Below are 21,023 nucleotides of genomic sequence, written 5' to 3'. Positions count from 1 at the left end.
CGCATCCCTCGCTGCCGTCCTTCCGTCCGAAACCTTCACTCTGTGATCTCATAACATCACAACTGTAATCATTCTACACGATCATCGTGTTCTACCTTCAAAAGTCCTAGCATTTGCACAACGCCAATAGAGATTATCTCGATCGTTACCCATACCTACCTGCAGCTCCTCACTACGACGCGATCTATTCACGGCAGGAACGGGAGCCTAGTACAGCACTCATATAGTATATTGAAGCTATTCGTAGTATCGTACCTACTGGATCATTTTCCTGGATATGCTGCGAAGGTACAAAGGTGCCCCGGCCACCCACATACACTCGGAATGACAGTGTTACTGTTTACGCATCTGTCAGCCATAAAGCGCACCAAGGCTTTCAATGCGCTTAACAAAATGGCTTCCGGCTAGCGCAGGTACCTGTGCACGCATATAGAGCGGTTGTTATCACATCCATCTCTCGACTTCTCAAATGCCACTGTCCGAACTTTCACCGAAGAACCGATGAGTATCGCTACACACTACATCTGTTTACTTCCCTGGTTCACAGTGATCAAGGCTTATTTACGATGACTTTCTTATAATCATCACAATGTTTCTCGAACTTCTAGCGACCAAGCGTTGTTTTTGCATTGTTCTAGTCTCAACGCCCTTCTTCCTAATGACAGGCAAATCGTTCATTTGACTCAACGCTTTGTCTCATTATGTTGCGGTTGACTCTCAACAATGGTCATACCTTCAATATGTATACTTTACTGGATTATGACGAGTACGGGTGCGCAAACGCCCATTCTATATCCGCAAACAATGACGGAACAGACGCCGCTGCGACAAAAACGTGTCGCCCCAGAAGCCAACCCCGGTATCAACGGATTGATCGCAGCATGCAACAAAAACGACAGGTTCAAACTTCTAGAGGACGAAAGTGTTCTGCCTGGAGACTTGCGCAATTCGATCCATCCGACGTTGCGATGGTTTGATAGTGAAGGGCCTATGCGGCAGATGCTTCAGTTGGCATCACATTTCCTCAGCCATGACACCGTCCTCGCTTTCTTTGTACCGCTTCTATACGGACGCGACTTAATAAGCATAGTTGACGATGCAAGGAAGACTTACCTCTCAGACCCGCTCGCGCATGCGTCTGAAGAGAAGCGCGGTCAATATCTGGCTGGAGTGCGTGAGGCTTTGCATTGCCTTGGGCACAGCGTCTCCTTCCAATTCCTACCGTCTGCGAAGCGAGTATACGCCCGTTCGCTGCGGGACAATGCAAGTCCACACCATGCCGCGTCATGTTGTCCGGCGTTCCAGCGCAAATTTTCTTGCAGGATCGAAATGGCGGACTGGCTGCGCAATTTTTATTCGACTGGTGAGTACGAAGCGGCGTCGCGGTGTGCGCAGTTTCGACACGATTTCCTTTTTGCTGCAACACTCGTGCATGAGATTGCCCATGCTGTGGGAATATTGCGACGGGGCAATACGAAGGAGCCGCACATTCGAGCTGACTGTCCAGAAGCCGAGTGGGGCTATGGTTGGGAACACTTCATGTTCGGCGCCGTAATTAACCCTCAAGACTTGTCGGTACCAGGCACTCACCTTCTTATGCGTAAGATATGGGTAGATCGAAAGACGGCCAACGAGATTGGAGGTAAGGAGTACTGCGATGTACCCATGTCTTACATAGCGCAATGGTTTCGGAACAAGACATGGAGCATTGTAGCCAAGTACGGACCAACTACCGTTGCAGCACCAATCGCTAATTTCAAGGTACGACCGTCGGACCAGCGTGGGGCCTGGGTAGTGTCAAGTGACCATCCAGAGATCGAGAAAGATCTGAGAATGCTGCAATCTCACTGGCGAAATCGCTCTTTGAATCCAAGTCTAGGAGTAGGGTCGTCATCATCACCGGCTGCTCGTTCGCGTTTTGTCAAGATATTCTGGCACGTTGTCACTACGGAACAGTTACAGAAGAATAACGCGCCGGTTCCGCTACGCACTTCGATCATATCACGGGCTGATACGGGCTCCACGCCAAAGCCCACTCAGACCATACGAGTGTGCTGCAAGCCAACAAACACACAGCCCCTTGCAGGATGCCAACCAAATTACTCTGATGGCTGCGATACGTCTCGAAAGCGGCCCGCAGAGTCACGAAAAGAGTGCTGTCGCGTCAGCAAAGCAATGAAGCGGTGAACTGTGGCAGCGACCCTAAACCCCCAGGACGAGCTTCAAAGGCCGTAATTTATTCGATGAAAGTCATGATATTAGAGTGAGTGTAGCACAGGGTTGGCAACGATTACAGAACGAAGCAAGGATACCGACTTACTGGCGCACGCACGCTCGTTGTGCGGTCTCAACTACATATCCACGTCATGAGTGATGTAGCATATGACGAAGTCTCAGCCAACACAGAACCTAAGTCTCAGTCTAGCAAACCGTAGTAGTCACCTGTAACGTCTCACCAGTGTTTTTTCCACCCCTTGGACACTTGTTCGTCATGCCAATATAAGAGACTTAGCCCCAGCCCCTAACGTGCATTTCTCGTAGTAATCTAATCAATCCAAAGCCAAGACCATCAGCGTTTCAGATGCCTGATAGTACGCCACTTCCCACGCGGGAGGCATATGTCAATGATTTGGTACCCGTCGCAATATGTTCTGCAGCAGATCCTTGCCACATTTGTTGGGACATTTACACCAGAGCTCACGAGCCGGTCCTTCTGCGTCCTTGTGGGCACATTTTCGGTAAGCCATGTATACAGCAATGGTTCGAAGAAGGCGCAAACACATGTCTCTTCGATAGAAAGAGGCTTTTCAACTCCACAACGGATGCAGAAGAAACCGACAGCTGGTTTTTGGTGCCGTTTGGCGTTTTTCCAAATCAAGGCGGTAAAGATGCGGCAGGAAGTGGCAGAAGGGGTGGAACAGCCAATAGAACCCATCCTACATCAGAGCAGTATCTGTTCTTCAACGGCGAGATCATTGGGATAAACAGTTGCCCAACACTAGAAGGCTGTTGTCGCGTCGTTCGTGACCTCTGGTATGTAAGCAATCATCTTTACTACCAGATTCGTAATCATGCCGATGATCACGACCCACTATCCGTCAGCGAAGACACCCTGAGAGAATTGATACATGATGCACTGCCTCGCGGTATCGATGTAGATGACCACGCTTGGCCGCTAATTTTCAGCATGGCAAGAAGTATGCTCACATCGCGGGGAGGTGGCCTGGGAACAGGGGTTGGAGGCGACCTTGCGTAGGGAAGAAATGATGGGCTAGGGAGAGAAGCTCTGGGGCGCATGCGGGAGTGTTCAGGACCGAGACTGAAAGTAGATGCAGGCAACGAGCTTCAGACCAAACGATGTTCAGCGTGTTGATAGTAGCTAGTCATATGTTAGACGTCTAAGGGCTTCGCTTCTCAGGGTCTCATGTGCTCATGTGTTGAAGTTCCAGGTTCGCGGGCACTCAGCGCGGCGACGGGAAAGCTCGTAATACCAGCGGACTTGCATTCAACGAAGATGCTCGAAGACGTGCATTTACAGTATACTGCACCTGGTATCGGACGTGTTGTGCTAGGCAGTCAATGGCAAGTTCTTTGGCTCCTGAGGTCGTGACAGCTTTTGTGCCGTTCTGAAGTTTCCATCGAGGCTACGGAATTTCTAGAACACCACCACTGGGCACGGACTTCCACCCTCGCCGTCACCAACTTACTCCCCACCCTTTGCTCTAAATTATCCAGCTGCGTAAGATCCTCGAGTATTACCACCGGGTCTCATACAGTAGTCGCTTGGGTTTGATCCAACGACGTTCACTTGCACTTTTCGCACTGCGCAGGCGCCACACGTGCCGCCCGACGCCGGCCACTACCCGGTCAAAATCCTCACCGCTGGGTTCACTTGGTCGCGCGACACTTGAATAATTACACCACCCGCACCTGGTCTATTCAACAGTATTTACTCCACAGTCACCGTGGTCAGATAAGCCCGCAATAGCTCGGCTCACACACACCCAACGCTGTTTCTTACCTTCTACTCAAACCAAAAGAGCTTTCGTCAACACTACGACCATGGCGCCCACACCCAGCATGCCATATAATCCCGCTGATTACGTCGTTTCTGAAGCATTAATTCCTGAGGAATTTTTCGGTTATGCCGATATAGAAGCTTTAGTGAAGATTCACGAGGTTCTATGCAATAGCGAAACACAGGATGACGTTGAGCTCGCCACATGGATACGGGAGAATTATCTCAGCGCCCCCAGAAACGCTTCGGGAACAAAAGTGATGCGTACGGCACAAGAATTCGGCAGACTGGACAGGGCTTACCGCAGGGTACGGTCTCTCAGTGGAAAAACCCAGGACAAATGGCCAATTCTCGACATACATTTCAAGGAAATGTCATCAGCTATGGTTCGGAATAACGCGCGCGGTGAAGCCGCTCCCGGAGTCATGTTCCCAATTGACGGATTGCAGAAGAAAGCTTGTCTGGCTGGGCAGCCGCCCAACGGGTTTGTCAGACCTGATGGTAAGTAAGATCTCGCCCAATCCTGCCCGCAAATACTGACTTCTGTCGTTACAGCTTCCGCGGGACCAGAGATCCAGGTGCCATCTGGTACAACCAAGCATAGCCGGTACCAACCATACGTGCAGACTTACCCACATCTAACACGGCAGACTCCTGTACCACTTTCAACCAACGTTCCTTCCAAATCGTCTGGCGAGCGGAGTTCTGAGAACGAGTTCGCACCGCCAGAGCAGCCTCAGCTTTCTACAGCCTCTTCACAGAGTATTCCGCAGCATACAGGTATGGTACTATCACCTGATTTAGATACCCTCACTTGATTACCTCAGTCTACCGCAAATTTCGAGGCTCACTTTCACTTTTGATTTGTTCATCATGCTGACACAAAAGCACTAGATATCTCGTCAGGATCGGACGGCCAGGCAATGTCTCAGTCCGAGCAACCTGCATCGGTGCTGCCTCAATCCGTGGAAGCTCTTGGCCAAACTTTGTCGAACGACAAAAGTGACGCCCCTCCATCAAGGCCCGTGGGCGGTACCATGTCGCGCCGCACCAGCTCCAATCTCGGTGGTGATTTGCAAGCAGAGCCGGCAGTACGAGATGCGGGCGCGGGTAAGGTCCGCGGCCCAAATGGGCGCTACCTACCCAAGGATGATATCGAGCCCGAGACCAAAAAAGCTAAGAAGTCAAAGAAGGTAGTCAAGCCCCGTATGGGCTTGAGAAATATGAAGAAACGCGAATCACCTGCACCAGATACAATCGGCAAAAACCCCGAGACTCCGCGAGCCGAAGATGGAGATCTGATGGTAGATGTCCAGTCGCCTTCGCCTCCAGTGTCTGGCCATGATGTTGAGGAGATGAATGGAGTGGAAGATGTCACACCTGTCACCACAGCTTCTAACATCGTCGTACCATCCACAACTAATCTAGCTACATCCCCCACAGTCGTAAGTGAGCGAGAGGCTGAGATGGAGGAGGAAGTAGCGTCTGGCTCGGGATCTACCCCTGCGTATCTTCTTGCAGCCGCGGCTGATCCAATACCGTCAAATCTGGACAAGCTACCTCCCAACTCTAGGATATCCATCAAAAGAAAGAGTGAGCCAACTGTCACGTCTGGAGACCGTAAGCGGGGTAAACACGGTGGGATAGTCGGCCGCCCGAGGAAGTCCGAACAGCACGGAAGCCACTCATCAGATCAAGAGCCATTTCAACAACAAGATGAGCACATCACAGAGACAGAAGATCCGCCTCAGATGGTAACACGTCGAACCACGCGACGCTCCGCGGCAGCAAATCTGGATGCTTCCGAGATCAGTAAGCCAGATGCGACGTCAACGGCAAGACTGCCTATCAAGGCCTCAGTCGAACAGCCGGTCTCAACCTCGAAGAAGCCATCAAAATCAAAACTAACCCTAAAAAGATCATCCGCTCCTGACGAAGACGAGTTAATGAGTGGGGTTGAAGACCATGCTGCGGCTAGCCGTGAGGAGACTCTTAAGCCTACTACCAACGTTAGCGAAGCGAGCACTACGCCTTCATACGCTTTGGGAAGCATTACACCCTCGCAGCTTCCGGATAATCACTTCTTGAGCATCGGTATCAGCAGGACCAGCTCCCCCGCCTTTCATCCTCAGCCGTCTTCGCACCAGCCCTATCAATCACCTTACCAAGCGGTGCCACCAACGCCACCACCTACAGTTGTTGCAAAAAAGACCATCATCAACGGCATAACCTACACTTACCCGCCAGGTCACGTGGAATATTTCGCTCGCATCACTACAGGCAACGGCAGCACAATGGACTTACCGATCGAAGAAGACCAAATCGAGAGCAAAGAGATTGAGATGATCAAGAAATATGCCGATTATAACGCCGCACTCGACGCGGTACCAGTATTGTATAATCATTTCCGGAACATATTCGCTTTTGCGAAACAGGATTAAGACGGAGGAGGGACACTATGGAAGTCTTCAGGCTGTACTGAACGTGGTGACTGTATGGATAGAATAGGCATGGAACAATTACAACAACAATGATCATCACCGGTTCTCATGACATCCAATTCCCTCATTCCCGAACTTCAATGGTGTCTCCCCTCTCCCTTGACCACTTTCTTGCTCCTACCATCAGCGTCTCCGCCTCTGCGGGCCCCTCCTATCGTACGGCTCAAATCTGCCATACCTTCCACTGTCGGTATAACTCCAGCCCCTGTCGCCACTGCCGTAGACTTGGTTGTATCGTGTCTCGCCGCCACGGGCTCCGGGCTGGTGCGAATACATGCGGTCGGGGTGGAAGCCGCCACCGTTGTTTGGGTCTTGGAGCGAGTTCTGGTAGGGGTAGTACGAGCGGCCGCCTGGAAACATGATGTTGAGTGGGTGTTTGGTGGATATATGTGTGGGTGTTTGGTCTTAGGCTTTCAGGGCTGGCTGCGGTTGCTTTGTTTGTTAGGTGGAAACTGAAAAGTACTAGTAATTGTTCTGTTAGATGCTGCTGTGCTTGGTATGATGGATAAGAGAAAGGAAAGGCAGAACCTCAAGGGTTTATATACGAGAACTGGATTAATGAATAGTCGACTACGACAGTCAGACGTCGACTCGATGCGTACTCTGTGCTGAAGACCCAACGACTTGATGTCTGGTGCGTGAGTTGGCGCAGGTGTTGCCGGCAGTCTACAAGGCCGCATAGTGTATAGCGTAATCGTGGATGGTGGAAGGTTTGGTCGCTCGCTTGATATCATTGAATCAGCGGCATCCGTAATGACATCTCTCTTCACCTCACGCTCCCTGACAGTGCCTCAAGCTGGCACTCATCATCCCTGCCACGTCTTCTCCCGGTACCTAGGAAGACATATGCTTAAACTCACTCTCCAATCGTGACGCATTGCCACAGCATTTCGTGTTGATAGACCATTGGTGTAGGATAATGATCGCGACTGACTGGTTTGAAGAGATGCGCCACAATGGTGAACGGTACCTAGGTAGCTGATGGCCAGGTGTGCGATAGCGCCTACCTACAATGCCGTCAACCTCCATACACTCAAGACCATTCATGCGACGGAGGGAATTGCATCAGATTCCATACTCAATGATCTGTAGTTGAAAAGTCTTGGAGCTTCGTTGTTCCTCATCCTGGCGACTCTTCGTCGACTTGTCATGGCAGAGCGCACGACCCGGGCCGAATCCGTTAGCATGGACAACACCAGCCACCACAATTCTCTTAGCATGTCAAACACTGGACAACGTCAACACATTACATGCGCATCCTCGACAACCTAGCCCCCCTGTCACAAATTGTGAGGAATACAACAAATGGTCTAGAAACCGAGTCCAATGACGACAATCTGCAGCTCCGCAGCCCTATATCTCCTGGCTAGGGCTCTTACGGCAGGCGGGAAACGGCAAACGTACCGAATCGGAGGACATCCGTACGAGCATGCCAATCAACGCATTGATTGCCTGCGCATTGAGCCATGCTCATAAAGAATTTCGCTTATCGTGAGTTCTGCAGAAGGCTGATATGCAGCGAGAATTCCTAGCGTTGTGCAACGTTTGGCTTTGTGCCGCGGTCGATATCACATGGGTAGCCTCCAGCGCACGCGTGCTTCAGCGACGGTAACACCCTCCCAGACTGCTTGTACTTCTCCGAGCACGAACAACAGTCAAGATGAGATGCCCGAGGATCGTGTTGGCGCTTGCGCTCCTGGTCGCTGGATCTGGCGCTGAGCCGATACCGCGGGCTGTGGAACCACCCAGGGTTGATCTGGGCTATGCTGTCTATGAGGGGAGTTATGATGCCGTTACCAACATCAATATCTTCAAAAGGTAATTTTCCGTCTGAGATCCTCCCAATCCTACAAGAGTTAACCTTGCGTTGCAGTATTCGGTTTGCCGCTCCCCCGCTCGGAAAGCTCAGGTTTGCAGCTCCTCAAGCCCCTGTGCGGAACAGAACGATAGTATCAGCTTTGAGCGATCCGCCAGCTTGTCCGCAGACTGGCGCCTCTTCGCAGACACCCGCGGCTTACGGCTTCACTTCCGCGATCGGGAACGAGGATTGCTTGTTCTTGAACGTATATGCGCCAGCTCACGCGAAGAACTTGCCTGTCTTCTTCTGGATTCGTAAGTCACTTTCCAAGCAACGCGCAAAACGCAGTGGACCCCGCTAATAGGATCAAGACGGTGGAGGGTACGGGCTGTTCAGCGCCTCTGGGCTAGACCCAAGCGAATTCATGAACACCAACAAAAATGACTTCGTGAGCGTTATAATCCAGTACCGCCTGGGCGCTTTCGGGTTCCTCTCTAGTCCAGAGGTGAAGCAACATGGTGCACTCAACGCCGGGCTTCTTGACATGAACCTCGCATTGAAGTGGGTACAAGCCAACATCGCCAAGTTTGGGGGCGATCCTAGCAAGGTCACTATTGCAGGCGAGAGTGCAGGAGCAGGCGCTGTTCTCTATCAATCTCAAGCCTACGGTGGGCGGCAGAATGAAGACCTCTTCCGTAATGTCATCACAGCGAGTCCATGGGTACCCTATCAGCACGATTATAACGACGAACAACCCGCAGAAGCCTATGCGGCGTTCGTTGAAGCATCCGGCTGCTCAGGAACGAAGCAAAGCATCGAGTGCCTCCGCGCAGCTGATACCATCATTCTCCAGAATGCCAGCGCCAAAGTTTCGGAAGCTGGCCCTTTTGGTACCTTTGCTTTCTTGCCAGTAACAGACGGTACATTTGTTCAAGACCGCCTCTCCACAACCCTAAATTCGAAGTCGTTAAAGGGAAAGCGTGTTTTGTCGGGTAGCATGGCAAACGAAGGCGTGCCGCTTTCGCCTCCAACCGCGCGCACGTTACAGGATTTTCGAGACTACGTCGATGTAACATTCCCCGGCTTTTCGGCATCCGAAAAAGCCCGACTGGAAGAAACATACTCATTCCCCGGTGATACCATCGACGTGAAGCCCAATGCTACGCGCTTTGCAACATCCGGTACTGGTCTACCCACGGCACTAAACATGAGTGGATTTGGGACAGGAAATCAACAACGTCTCTTCAATGTCTTTGCAGAGTACGCCTTCGTCTGTCCCAGTTACTGGGCTGTTGAGGCTTTTGCAGAGGGCTGGAAGTATCAGTTCAGTGCGCCTCCGAGCTATCACGGGTATGATCTACAAGCGCTATGGAGCGGAACTCCAACCCCCGGCAAAAGCTTCAAGCACGCTTTCCGTAAGATTTGGGGCAACTTCATCACAAAGAATTCGCCGGTAATAAGCTTGGAAGACGCGAGGGGTGGTGTCGCAAACTCGACGATTCCGCCTGCGAGTGGGTATGGTTCGAGTGACATCTCTTGGCCAAAGTGGAACGAAAACAAACCGGTACTACTGAATTTGAACGCTACAGGCGGCATCTCTTCCTTCGTGCAAGCGACAGACGACCTTTACTACTACGTTTATAGCGATCCGGGCGTCAACAACCAGATCAGTTTGGCCGATGCAAATGCATGGGAGGGCGGAAGGGGCGGGCGATGTGATTTTTGGAAAGCTATGGCAGGCAAAGTGCCATACTGACGGGTGGAGACGTTTATGAGCTTGAATGTCCGAGGAATGATAATTGTGAACTACGCTATATCGTAATTACAATCCCGGTCGCTTGCCCATCGCGACTGAAGATGTGCGAATACCCATGGTTGACCCGCTCACACACCATCATTGAACTCATAGTCTTTGTCCCATCGCTATGCTGGTCAACAACATGTATATTCATGGGTGCGTTGTACTTACAGTGTCCCATGGTTTGCTGCCATCGACGAATCTCAGATCAGTACCCACTCTAATCACATTATTTGGGTCGTGATTCAATGTAGATGCGTGTATCTGACTACTGTTAGCCAAGATCTGGGTCAGCTCAAACCCAAGAATACGTACCGCAAACGGGTTATGGAGTACTACGTCGCCCGCTTCGTAGGTCGTCACCAACCAACGTCTGTCAAAGGTGTCAGAATACTCTCGTGGACCGTCAGCGAGCAGCCCTGTTGATAGCATGTTCTGATTGAAAGCGTTCTTTGTTTCCTCCTCGCTTAATCCACTTTCCGCTGCCTTTCGGTTAAAATCTTCCTCTACTTCACGGCCAAGCGTATGACCTACCAGACTCGTTAATTTTGCTCGATCGCTCATCTCACGGATGAGAAGACTCACCATTCTCCAAATATATTAAGCCTCCGCCCGTCAAGCTAACATCGCCCATTGGTACCCATGCAGTGACGCTGGTGGGCTCGCCATGACGGAGGAAGATCTGATCGTAATGTACGCCTATGGCCTTGTTTCCTGGTGTGTTGTTGCGCAACAAGCTTCTACGGACACCCAGAGTGTTGTCGCCCCATTTTGTCATGCGGGCAATGAAGTCTTTCAGCGCCGGGTGCTTGCAGAACGTCTCTTTGTACCAGTCTGCATAATGCGCTTCGAGCGCCAGACTAACGAATTTCTCCGCCGTCGCTTCTCCCGGCTTTCCATTTCCAGGGGCTGCGCCAGCTCCAATACCAGGGAAGTCTGCCGCGTCCTTCTCTGGATCGAATATGCCGTCTACCGGCTGGGTGCCAGGTTTCAGCACGCCGCTCGGTGCGAGCGACTTGAAGTACTCTTCGCGAGCTTTGAGGACATCACTCCTCGGTAGTAACCCTTTGAGGAAGACATATCCATCTTCGTTGTAACGCCGACGCAGCTCTTCCATGGGCATATCTGGAGACGACTCCTTCAACTTTCCGACCTGACTTGGTCGGAGCAACCCATCGTTCACGAAGAGTTTCTTGCCATCGAAGCTCGGCACGTCTTGCTCTGGTGATAGTGCATGGGGCATGATGAGGGGTGTGATGAAGTAGCAACCAGCTTCGAGTTTTCTCCACAGAGAGAGATATTATCTAGGCGTCCAGCTTATTGCCAAAGTCTTCCGGCAATGTAAACGTGGTATAAACCTATCGCCACCGCCGTGAGTGTACACGACAGACGAGTGTGCCGGGGAGACTTACCTCTTTCGTCCCTGCCAAGATGTGGGGTAGGAAGCGGGGCTAGTCGACGCTGTGACACGCTATCTGGATTTTCCGAAGCCGCAGACGCGATCGTCAAAGCCCGTCTTTAGTAACTGGCGAAACATGGTTGGACACGACTCTGCTCATCTCGGCGGGCATTCCTCGTCCTGGACTCCTTTGTGCATCGTTATCGCGCGTGTCCCAGCTTCGTAAATTAGCCCGCACACGCATCCTTCGCGATTCCACGACCACGTTAAGGTTTATCGCAAATGCCATGGTACGAGACTTCGCATCCTTTGCGCACGACGTGGACATCGCTTAACCGTTCGTAGCAATCGATGCCGCACGCGTCATTATCGATGTAAGCTTTGTGCCTCGTGCTAGTGGTGCCGGCATACTGATGACGTTGCGATAGGTGATGGCAAGCAGCCGGCATGTGGAAGGTGTGAGCAGGCGAAGAAAGAATGCGTCTACGAAAGCGGTAGACGGTTCCGGCGGTCGTCAATCTCAGATTCATTCACTGTTGAACAACCTTGGGTCTCGTACCCTCCGCGAAGTGAGAATCTACCAGAGCCTGTTGCATCTGTCGCTGACACGATTTGGCAGTCCAATTTTTGGACGAATCGAGTGAAATACGCTCTCAGTACGTGCAGGATGGCTACTCTCCGTTCGACAGCCCTTCAGTTCATGCGCCATCACCCAGCTGTACCCCTGGAAGTGCTCCGGGTACTGCTTTGACTCCAAACTCAACCCTGTTCACCCCTACGGAAAACCTCACAGTTCTGTCGTTACTAAACTCAGAATCTCCTGTGCAACACCAAGCACCTGCGCCTCCAGCATTACATGGCCACCGAGCAAGCACGAGCACATATCAGCCACATCAGGAAGAGGGAGCTAGTACCTTTGTGTATCAACAGCCTCCCGGTGAGCCTGTGCTATGGCCGTTAGAGCATGAGCAAGAGGCAATGCTTCTGCAGCACTACATCGAGAACGTCGCCTTATTCGTGAGTATCTTAGTCCGGAGAAATGGCCTTTCACTGACGGACACAAGTTTGACATGGTCGACACCAGAGATCATTTTGGGGTTCACATCGTCCAGATGGCCAAGCAAAATAGTACCCTGATGTATGTAGTGCGGCTAATGCGAACACATGTTAGCAATCAACTGACCACCACTATCGTTCAGGAATGCCATTCTTGCGCTATCTGCTCGTCAGCTTAGTCGAACCACCGACTTCGACCCTTACATCGCAGATGCCTACTATCAGCGCTGCTTCGACACGCTGATTCCAGCACTGAACGACAACGTCACCATCAAAGAAGAGCCATTACTTGCTGCGACTGTCATCCTGCGACTCTTGGAAGAGATGAACATCTCGATTATCGGTTCCGACCCCCAGGGCCATTTGTTCGGCACCCAAGCTATAATTCGCGCTGCTGAACAGTCGTACGCTGCAACATCTGGACCTGATCGGCGGCAGGCTATCTACTGGGCTGCTTTCCGTCAGGAACTGTGGATCTCACTCATGACGCAACGCGCGTTCAAATTACACATCTTCCCCGCTGATCGCTCGCTTGAGCCGGCTAACGACTCCATCTGGGCTACACGAACGATTGCTCACCTCGGCGACGTGAGCAACTTCGTCTTTGGGGAAGGTAGGAACAGCATTGCTCGCTACAATCAACTGATGGATGAGAACAGATCCTGGACACAGTGTAGGCCTGACAGCTTCGACCCATACTATTTCCGGCAAGATCGAGACGGTAGCGGAAGAAACTTCCCGGACATTCGCTTCCACCAAAAGACCCACGTTATGGGCACCCAGTATAACCTCTTAGCTCATATGCTGCTGATTGTACATGATCCGACGATTCCACAACTTGGACCAGCACACAAAGCATCGCGCGCTATCGTGGATAGAACCGTGCAAGACAACGTCCGCACACTATGCGGAGTGGCTCAGTCGAACTCCAAGTGGTTTCCTTGCAAATTCGTTGCCTGCTTCGCGATCGCATTAGGTAAGCTTATTCCGATCCCATAACGCGACCACGACGAGGATTAGTCGTGTGTAACATTTATATTGCTTTTATATCTAACATTCCCAGTCGGCGATCGCTTCACGCTTCGTGAGGATCAAGAACAGCTTCGCGATCTATGGTATGCCTGCGAACGATCGCATGGCTTTCCTCCCACAGCGACCATTAACCAACTCGAAGAGTCGTGGGGTTGGCACAACTCTTGAAATACGTGATGCGGCTATCTCCAATGGCTTCAGCTACCTGATCACGCCTTTGGACTCACTATAAACCCTGGTTGAATGCATTCATGCGCCTCGGGTCGAAATCACCGGCCACATGAGGACCAAATCCCATTCCGAAGTTAAACTCGTCCAGCTCATCTTCATCGAATCCCGCTCCATAGAACGGCATCGGCTTGCCATGGTCACCTGCATGTCCGGGACGAGCCGGGCCCTCCCACTTCGTGAAATGATGCATTGGTCTGCGATGTCCCGCTGGCGGCTTCCCTTTGCCGTGCTCTTCGACTAGATCGTAGACTCTATTCAGTCGTTTGTCGACAGGAAGCCGTTCCTTTATCTCCGCATATTCAGCTTTGATGTTCGTCAACAGGGGATATATGCACACCCGCTTTCGAAAGTCTTTCTCTAGACTTTTCTTCAGTATGCTACTGAGTTCTCTGGTGTAGCTGGAGCCGGCCGGTTGTTCTTTGTCCCATCTTTGACCATGAGGAAATTCTCTGCTTCGCGGCCCTTCGATCCCAGTACATGCGCAGACCATGCTCAAACCTAGTTGCCAGACATCTGAAGGGCCGCCGAAGAGTGGCGATTCTGGAGCATCGAACCCGGGCGTCCCCCCTGGTCCCATTATAGCGCCTTCTACGCTACGCTCAAGCGACAGATAGTCTTCAGTTACAGCTAATCCAAAGTCGGCAAGCTTCGCTATAATTGTATCACCTTCCATGGTCAGCAGGATGTTTGCAGGCTTAATGTCGCGATGATATATTCTACTCCAACCGGACTGGAATATCTCGTCATCAGTCATCTTTGGCTGCGGGCCACGGTGACAGTACGTAAGGGCAGAAGACAGTTGACAGAACCATTTCCATATCTTATGTTCGTTGACGTGGGCGCCTTTAGCAACATTGAACGCCACGTCTGCCAGGTTACCTACCGTACGATACTCCAGATATACAGCTCCGTCTGGTTTGCGCTTATCGAGGAAGTGGTCCACCATCTTGGTAATATGATTGTGGTCCTGGATCTGGCACAAAATCTGGATTTCTTGGCGCGGTATGTCGCTCTCGAACAAGTCTCTGCTAAAGCGCTTTTCAATGAACACCATACCCCGAGCTTCTGGTTCATTACATTGAACTTTACTTATACCGCCGTTAAGACCTCCGCCCATGCGACCGAGCTTTTGGATTACTGTCCATTTTTCTCTCGATTTTGGTCGATAGGTTACGGAAAGCTTTTTGCAAATGTAGGGCATGGTAGTTCTGAGATACCGCCGTTTGTGCAGACTAATTAGAAGCGTGGTCAACAATGGCTTCTGGAAAAGATTGGTTTGCGTCGTGGAAGATGACTGAATGCGGGTTCAGCGAAGTCATTCTCCTGTTCAAGTAGCCTGCGATCGGTCTCAGCGATTGTTTTATTACGATAGCCCTTCCATCCCTGTCTTCAAGCCAAAAGGTGACGCGTCCTGCATTTGTGATGCTGGGGCTTGTCTGACTGGATTCAAAAGTACCCCAATGATGCCAAATCGTGAATTGACTATGATTCGATGCGCGTCTCGTGGCTCATATTTGTCTGTCTAATGACTCTTCATGTGATGTGGAATCTCCAGGCATAGCAAACCTCTCTGCTTCAAATAGTGAGAGGAATCACGTATTTCTAGTCACAGAGTCAGCGAGGCCATCATCATCTCGTAACGACTTTACCGCAACATCTCGTCGAATGGCACGGAATGTAAGATCTCGCGGGCGTGGTCGAGGGGAAGATCCCATGGTAGATGATGCAGTGGATCTTGACTACTCACCAGACGATGTGGAAATGCAGGCTTCGCCGCCAGAGGCCACAGCATCTCTCCCTAAAACAACCCGACCCGTCAGAACTCGTAGTCATTCATCATCGTATGCCATAAGTACGGAAGAGTCGCCATTCTGGACAGACCCCTCACTAAGAGAGCCCGTGCCCGACAGCTCGGCCTTTCCAGCGTCTTCAAGCTTAAAGCAACCTATGGCATTCAAATTTCGGAACCATAATGTTGGCCAGCCACCCGGCTATGTTCGTGGATCTGCTCCTCTTATCCGTGAAACTATGGAGGGACGCTGGCCAGATGGGGTGCTAAGCGGCGGCGCACTGATCCAGATGTTGGAAGACCTATCGCGCAGCTCGAAAACCGAACACTGGCAGATCTGTGTCTGGCTAGATGGTTTCGCCGCAAGATTCGGTCGCTTTCACAATCCCGATGGTCTCATCGTTACGGACGCACATGAGATGTACATGCTCATGCTCGCGCGTCAACTTTGGGTTGGTCACAAAGGTGAATTTGCCGGGGGAGATATCTTCTGGATACCAGGACTAGAACCTAAAGCCATCACCGACCTGAACTGGGAAGCCGACGCAAGGCTAAGCTTACCAGAGTTGCCTTACAAACATTACCAGCAGCCTTGGTTGGCGGCAGAGAATCAGTATATGCACCGCGTAATGGAACGGCCACAAAAGGGAGAGGCTGTCTACAAGGGTTGGGTTGATGGCATGAAACGGAAAAGAGACATTCGCGAGGGTGAAAACATTGATCAAAGTATGCCCAACTACGACTCTCTTGCTTCCACATCAAATCCATGATGAAGGGTAATAGGCTGTTCAGTCTTTGAGCTAGGTAGCATTCAATTGAAGATACGTCGATAACGAAGACGTTCTGGGTAGTAGTGAAAACGTGATTCTAGAGCAATGTAATCAATGGTCAATCCATACCTAGGTAGTCGCACGGAAGCGACACGCTATCATGACGTCATTAGATGGAAGTTGCACTAGGCTTCTTATGGACGAACATGAACGAGATGCTCAACACTCGTGCGCAGCAGCGCAGTCCACTCACCCTTGCCCAGGTATGATGATTACCGCAGGATTGATTAACAGCTGAATGGAAAACCTTGCGCTGTCGCTCACGAATCTAGCGCAAGATGACCAGTGTGGGAACACAGGAATCTTGGGAAGGGCCGCCGAGATCCCGACAGGAGAACGAGCATCAACTCAACGCGAAAGTCAAATACTGCACCTACAGTGGGAGTATTCGCAGATAAATGAGTTCAGTCGATCGCTTAGGCGAAGATGGCTGTCTTCGCTGGCTTGTATGCGACCTCCAGTCAGCTCTACCTGCACCTGCACGCTCACCGTTCTTCCAGACCCCCCGAACCATTACCCCTCCAAGCCCTCTTCGTTCTACAACGACACATTGTGATCACCACTGCAGCTTAGAACTATTAACTTGCTAATTCCTCCATCACTCCCATTATGCACCATCTGCTATTTTCAAATATTCGTTGATCGTTCCGGCCCGCGTGCATCTGACGTGCGTTTGCACAGCCTCACTCCCGGGTTGACGGGCATAGTCAACCATAACTCTTGGTAGGGGCGATAGCGACCGTGCCTTTGTTCCGCGTAACGTTGCGCTTAGGCGGCTTGCATATACTCATCCAGCGGGATGGTCGTTCGGCGCAGAAGCGGGAGTGATACCTCAAAAGGGAATGGCGAGAGAACCACGGTGACAGTGTGGTGCTTTGCCTACAGCAAGGCATGGTGCGTAGTATTGCCACTTGAACAATCATTGGTCATACCGTACTTTTCGGTGATTAGGACCTCATTGATACATTATGCAGTCGAAAGTGCTAGGTCGCGATCTTGACCCGCTGGGTACACTACCGAATACAACGTGCACATGATAAGCTTTTCCGCCCCCAAACTCCCCACACATACTTTGCTCTCCTTCGGGACTTACGTGCATTCTAGTGGGTCCTTAGGTACTTCTGTGTTACCATTGATGTGGTTAGTGATGTGTAGACTGGTCAGTTGAAAACGCGCAGTTGTCGGAGTGTACCATACATGATCTTCACGCCTTCCTCTTCTCACCGCATACGGAAGCTAGCACCGTGACGGTACCTAGGTAAGCTCAAAAACGTGGCATGAAAAGGGTGTGGCCCAGGAATCCAATGATTGGCCAGCCTCCATAAGTACGTATCACCGTCCATGTTCATGCCGCTCTCTTGTCATGCGGAATATCGACTGGCCGGGTACATCACGCAGTCAAATTCCCGATCCGTACGAGGCTGTCCGCAAGGCATATTTCCACACCTTTATCAATTCTCACATAAGTGAACGGATCTCTACTGGTCAATTTCCAAATTGCCTACAGCGAAGTGACAACGTAGAACATGCTATATGTGCAGGGATCTGGTGTGTGTAATTGCTCATGTCAATTTGGGCGTGCTAGCGCGATACACGCCTGGAGACACCTCTCCAACAATATTGACCATATTTCCTACTATGACTGCCAACTACAACAGTAATCACTTCAGAAATTGCTTTCATGCAACCTACTTTTTTGTACACATCATGTCAATCAATGTAGGGGCCAAATATCCGACACTTACAAGTCCTATTGGCATAACACTAATGTAGCCAATATATATACTCGAACAACACATCGGCCCGGGATAGGCGATCGCGGGGGCGGTTCCGCAACGCTGCAGCAGTTATGTGTGTGCGTAGTTCACTTGAATATCAATATGTCTAGAGGAATACGGAGGGATGTGTTCGAATCCAGCATCTGGGAAGATGGTTCGAGGCCGAATGCAGTCCAGATACCATTCGGGGCACCGGAAAAGCCGGCAATGTGAAGTAGTGAACCTAGATGTGGGTCTCGAGCCTATTGCGCATGCCTTCGCGAAGGCTAGGAAGATGAACACTAGCAGGCAAATGAACGTGCACTCCATACTATGCAATAGACTTGAATTTTATCTGTTCGGATGACCTCCTGTATCCTGGTCATGATCATCTCCGCGTACCCCTCCACCTCGCTTCTAGTTCGCGAGCCCTTGCTGACGCTTCTTGTCTCTTTTTCGCTGCCATCTCCGCCTGGCTTTGTTGGTAGTCCGGAAGTTCATCGTCGGAGCCTTGAGGGTCGTTCAACCCCAGCAGGTTCAGTTCCGCTGTAACGGCGTCCATGCGCGATGGTGGTTGCCATTGCTGGTAAGCATCGAAAGGGGGATTGGGCACCGACATTGAATGGTTCAGTGCAGGTGCTGCTCGTGACGAGATAAGCGGCGGTGGCTCGAAATTCTGCCAGTCATATCTTTGTTCCCTTGCAGGCCGCCGTGTCGGCTGTGACCTCGATGAAGACTGGGGATGTTGAAGAGGAATTGGGATAGTGTCGTTGGTATTCCTTCGAGCGAAAAGTGAACCGCGGAGCTGCGGCGGGCCGGTTGGCGAGAAGGCTTCTGTGTCGTTTGGCAGACCTGTCATCGCCTCTGCGAAAAGATGAAATTGAGACACGTCTGTAAATGCCTCGGTGGGGGAACCCCATGTTGTGTGCGGCCGTGGCCGACCAGAGCCGTTGTCGCGGGCTGTAACGCCGAGCGTAGATTCAGGGAAGGTACGCGATCGTGGAGTTGATGCTGTCTCGAAGTAAGGGTTCATGGAAACAGCACGTTGCTGTTGAGGTCGGGAGGACTGCTGTTGTGGTGGCAGCGAGTACGGTTGATACTGCACTGCGTCTGAGTGGTTTGAGGCAGAGGAATGTGCTCGAGGAAAGGTCGCTGGATCCTGGTAAGAAGACTGAGTGAACCCGTAGGGAGAATTTGGCATGCTTCTGGAGTAAGTATGGCGGTGCTGGCTATTCGTATCTACATTTAGGCTGGCGGAATGCCTTTTTGGGTGATATGGTTCAGGTCGGAGATGCGTTGACTCTGGTTGCTCTGAAGGTTCGCGTCGGAGAAACCCTCGCAACGAGGTTGGTTTGCGGGATCGCTTTTCGGAACCGGATGGCGATGGTGGTAGTGGTTTGTTAAGGTTCGAGCCGCTCGTAGAGGATACGCTAATTCGCTGCGACGTTGCTTTGTAGGCGGATGGCTCTAATCGATGAACATGCTCTTGTTGTTGTGCAGAAGAGGCAGGCATATTTAGCCACAGCTCATTCTCAGTCTGCAAGCGGCTGGAACGGTGATTATGTTGTGCCATGTATTCCTCGTCTTCGTTGTGCGTCGAGCCGCCTTGGAGGTGAAGAATGAGTCGATTGGAGGATAGGACTAGCTTGCTTGTAGACGATATGTCGTCAAGCTTATAGTTAGACGATGCGGTCGGGATCGTCAGCAGCTGGGCGCCGGGTAGCATCCTAAAGAGAGCTGCTTCGTATGCAGATATGTCCAAGGCTGAACGCAGGGATGCGCAGACCAGGCCTAAGAACTTGGTGTTGAATGTGGAGGTTAGGTGCGGCTTGAGGGCGTTGCGCTACTGCACCACTGTAGTATTCGAGTGAGTTTAAACGATGCTAATAGCCGATTCGCAGATCCGATAGCTCCAACTATTCTATGCTTCCGAAATCCCGGGTGCGTGGTATTGCCAGTGGAACAGGTGCGATACATATGGTTGGCGACCTTAGTGCGGCGTGGCAGAGGGGTGGCGGTGGTCGTCGGGCGCAGGGGTAAGGCGTGAGCCGGTAAATTGCTATGTGTAGATGTCGGAAGGGACAATCCTTACAGAAGGACGTGCAGGTTGCTTAAACGGTGCATATTGAAGTCATACCAACGGGGCCAAGACAGAGAAACTCCAATTGAAGCTCAAATCTGACGGAAATGGATGTGAAATTAGAGGACTCCATATCTGGGTTCATCTGGAAGGATTTCGAGACGCATTGCTGGCCTAACTTTTCAGGCCAGACGCCCAAGCTTCAACGAGGCTCGCCGTCTTCGATACGGGTCCGGCACCTAAGAAACCCTTCCAACGCCCTACGCACTACTGACATGATATTACCGAACAGTAAGCGGTGAGGCTCAAGGCGGTACGTGGTCACTCGACCTCTGTGCAGCCAGCCGCTCGCCTCTGCATTCAGCGCAACAGCAAGGAGGGCGCCGAGGGAACACGCCCAGCGGCAACAATGCTACTCTGAGTATGCAACGAGTCGGGCAGGTGGCAATGAGTAGCGGAAGAAGCGATCATCAAGGACCATTGAGATGAAAGAGAGTGCGCCAGCACTGCCTCTCCTATCTCCTAATTTTAGATAGAGGGCGCGCTAAGCACAAACGTGGCAAGTATTTCGTAACCGAGGCTGCGACGCCCCGGTCCCCTGTCCGCGTGCATCCTCAACCATCACTGTCGCCTCCAGATATCACCACACCTTCTCAGCGGCAACAACAAAAGATCTTGCGATACTCATGTCTTGTGCATCTCGTCGATCCATTGCTAATCCTACCCATTTTGCC

The 21,023-nt window shown here is 51.4% G+C and overlaps 8 protein-coding genes across 8 annotated transcripts; 5 read left to right on the top strand and 3 right to left on the bottom strand.

Moving 5' to 3' along the window:
• Positions 1 to 804: 804 nt before the first annotated feature.
• Positions 805 to 2,181, top strand: BKA58DRAFT_459023 (uncharacterized protein; the record flags this gene model as incomplete). The annotated part of the gene is made up of 2 exons (XM_046174703.1): positions 805 to 1,236; positions 1,306 to 2,181. Coding segments are annotated over 2 exons (1,308 nt in total), but the record flags the coding sequence as incomplete, so codon positions are not given.
• A 1,665-nt stretch (positions 2,182 to 3,846) lies between these two features.
• BKA58DRAFT_192355 (uncharacterized protein) lies at positions 3,847 to 6,575 on the top strand. Its single transcript, XM_046165637.1, has 3 exons — positions 3,847 to 4,519; positions 4,574 to 4,798; positions 4,913 to 6,575. The coding sequence occupies exons 1-3, from the start codon at positions 4,063 to 4,065 to the stop codon at positions 6,457 to 6,459; spliced, it is 2,229 nt and encodes a 742-aa protein (XP_046024221.1). The 5' UTR covers positions 3,847 to 4,062; the 3' UTR covers positions 6,460 to 6,575.
• Positions 6,576 to 7,724: 1,149 nt separating this feature from the next.
• BKA58DRAFT_421634 (Alpha/Beta hydrolase protein) lies at positions 7,725 to 10,073 on the top strand (the record flags this gene model as incomplete). Its single annotated transcript, XM_046172791.1, has 3 exons — positions 7,725 to 8,337; positions 8,393 to 8,631; positions 8,689 to 10,073. Exons 1-3 carry the CDS (start codon positions 8,180 to 8,182, stop codon positions 10,071 to 10,073), a joined length of 1,782 nt encoding a protein of 593 aa, XP_046024220.1. The 5' UTR covers positions 7,725 to 8,179.
• Positions 10,074 to 10,197: 124 nt separating this feature from the next.
• BKA58DRAFT_386660 (uncharacterized protein) lies at positions 10,198 to 11,502 on the bottom strand. Its single transcript, XM_046170492.1, has 3 exons — positions 10,701 to 11,502; positions 10,431 to 10,645; positions 10,198 to 10,379 (listed from the first exon to the last, which is right to left on the bottom strand). The coding sequence occupies exons 1-3, from the start codon at positions 11,356 to 11,358 to the stop codon at positions 10,266 to 10,268; spliced, it is 987 nt and encodes a 328-aa protein (XP_046024219.1). The 5' UTR covers positions 11,359 to 11,502; the 3' UTR covers positions 10,198 to 10,265.
• A 443-nt stretch (positions 11,503 to 11,945) lies between these two features.
• BKA58DRAFT_440770 (uncharacterized protein) lies at positions 11,946 to 13,770 on the top strand (the record flags this gene model as incomplete). Its single annotated transcript, XM_046173775.1, has 5 exons — positions 11,946 to 12,069; positions 12,134 to 12,531; positions 12,579 to 12,652; positions 12,714 to 13,546; positions 13,634 to 13,770. 5 exons carry the CDS (start codon positions 11,946 to 11,948, stop codon positions 13,768 to 13,770), a joined length of 1,566 nt encoding a protein of 521 aa, XP_046024218.1.
• A 29-nt stretch (positions 13,771 to 13,799) lies between these two features.
• BKA58DRAFT_192313 (kinase-like domain-containing protein) lies at positions 13,800 to 15,503 on the bottom strand. Its single transcript, XM_046165636.1, has one exon. It carries the CDS (start codon positions 15,032 to 15,034, stop codon positions 13,829 to 13,831), a length of 1,206 nt encoding a protein of 401 aa, XP_046024217.1. The 5' UTR covers positions 15,035 to 15,503; the 3' UTR covers positions 13,800 to 13,828.
• Positions 15,504 to 15,546: 43 nt separating this feature from the next.
• Positions 15,547 to 16,453, top strand: BKA58DRAFT_470167 (uncharacterized protein; the record flags this gene model as incomplete). Its single annotated transcript, XM_046175178.1, has 1 exon — positions 15,547 to 16,453. The coding sequence occupies one exon, from the start codon at positions 15,547 to 15,549 to the stop codon at positions 16,390 to 16,392; it is 846 nt and encodes a 281-aa protein (XP_046024216.1). The 3' UTR covers positions 16,393 to 16,453.
• Positions 16,454 to 18,547: 2,094 nt separating this feature from the next.
• BKA58DRAFT_192306 (uncharacterized protein) lies at positions 18,548 to 20,165 on the bottom strand. Its single transcript, XM_046165635.1, has one exon. It carries the CDS (start codon positions 19,933 to 19,935, stop codon positions 18,598 to 18,600), a length of 1,338 nt encoding a protein of 445 aa, XP_046024215.1. The 5' UTR covers positions 19,936 to 20,165; the 3' UTR covers positions 18,548 to 18,597.
• Between the last annotated feature and the right edge of the window lie 858 nt (positions 20,166 to 21,023).

Source organism: Alternaria rosae (assembly GCF_020736505.1).
Source record: "Alternaria rosae strain MPI-PUGE-AT-0040 chromosome Unknown BKA58scaffold_6, whole genome shotgun sequence".
NCBI classification, from domain to species: Eukaryota; Fungi; Ascomycota; class Dothideomycetes; order Pleosporales; family Pleosporaceae; genus Alternaria; species Alternaria rosae.
This window is presented reverse-complemented; position numbering and strand designations above follow the sequence as displayed.

What these genes read in the sequence shown, in the direction of transcription:
- BKA58DRAFT_386660 (XM_046170492.1), bottom strand. Translation starts at nt 11,358, where the DNA reads ATGCCCCATGCACTATCACCAGAGCAAGACGTGCCGAGCTTCGATGGC. An exon ending in CTTAATATATTTGGAGAATG is followed by an intron (nt 10,646 to 10,700) that starts GTGAGTCTTCTC and finishes CGAGTCTGGTAG; the next exon opens with GTCATACGCTTGGCCGTGAA. An exon ending in TACTCCATAACCCGTTTGCG is followed by an intron (nt 10,380 to 10,430) that starts GTACGTATTCTT and finishes AACAGTAGTCAG; the next exon opens with ATACACGCATCTACATTGAA.
- BKA58DRAFT_192355 (XM_046165637.1), top strand. Translation starts at nt 4,063, where the DNA reads ATGGCGCCCACACCCAGCATGCCATATAATCCCGCTGATTACGTCGTT. An exon ending in CGGGTTTGTCAGACCTGATG is followed by an intron (nt 4,520 to 4,573) that starts GTAAGTAAGATC and finishes CTGTCGTTACAG; the next exon opens with CTTCCGCGGGACCAGAGATC. An exon ending in GAGTATTCCGCAGCATACAG is followed by an intron (nt 4,799 to 4,912) that starts GTATGGTACTAT and finishes CAAAAGCACTAG; the next exon opens with ATATCTCGTCAGGATCGGAC.
- BKA58DRAFT_192313 (XM_046165636.1), bottom strand. Translation starts at nt 15,034, where the DNA reads ATGCCCTACATTTGCAAAAAGCTTTCCGTAACCTATCGACCAAAATCG.
- BKA58DRAFT_192306 (XM_046165635.1), bottom strand. Translation starts at nt 19,935, where the DNA reads ATGCTACCCGGCGCCCAGCTGCTGACGATCCCGACCGCATCGTCTAAC.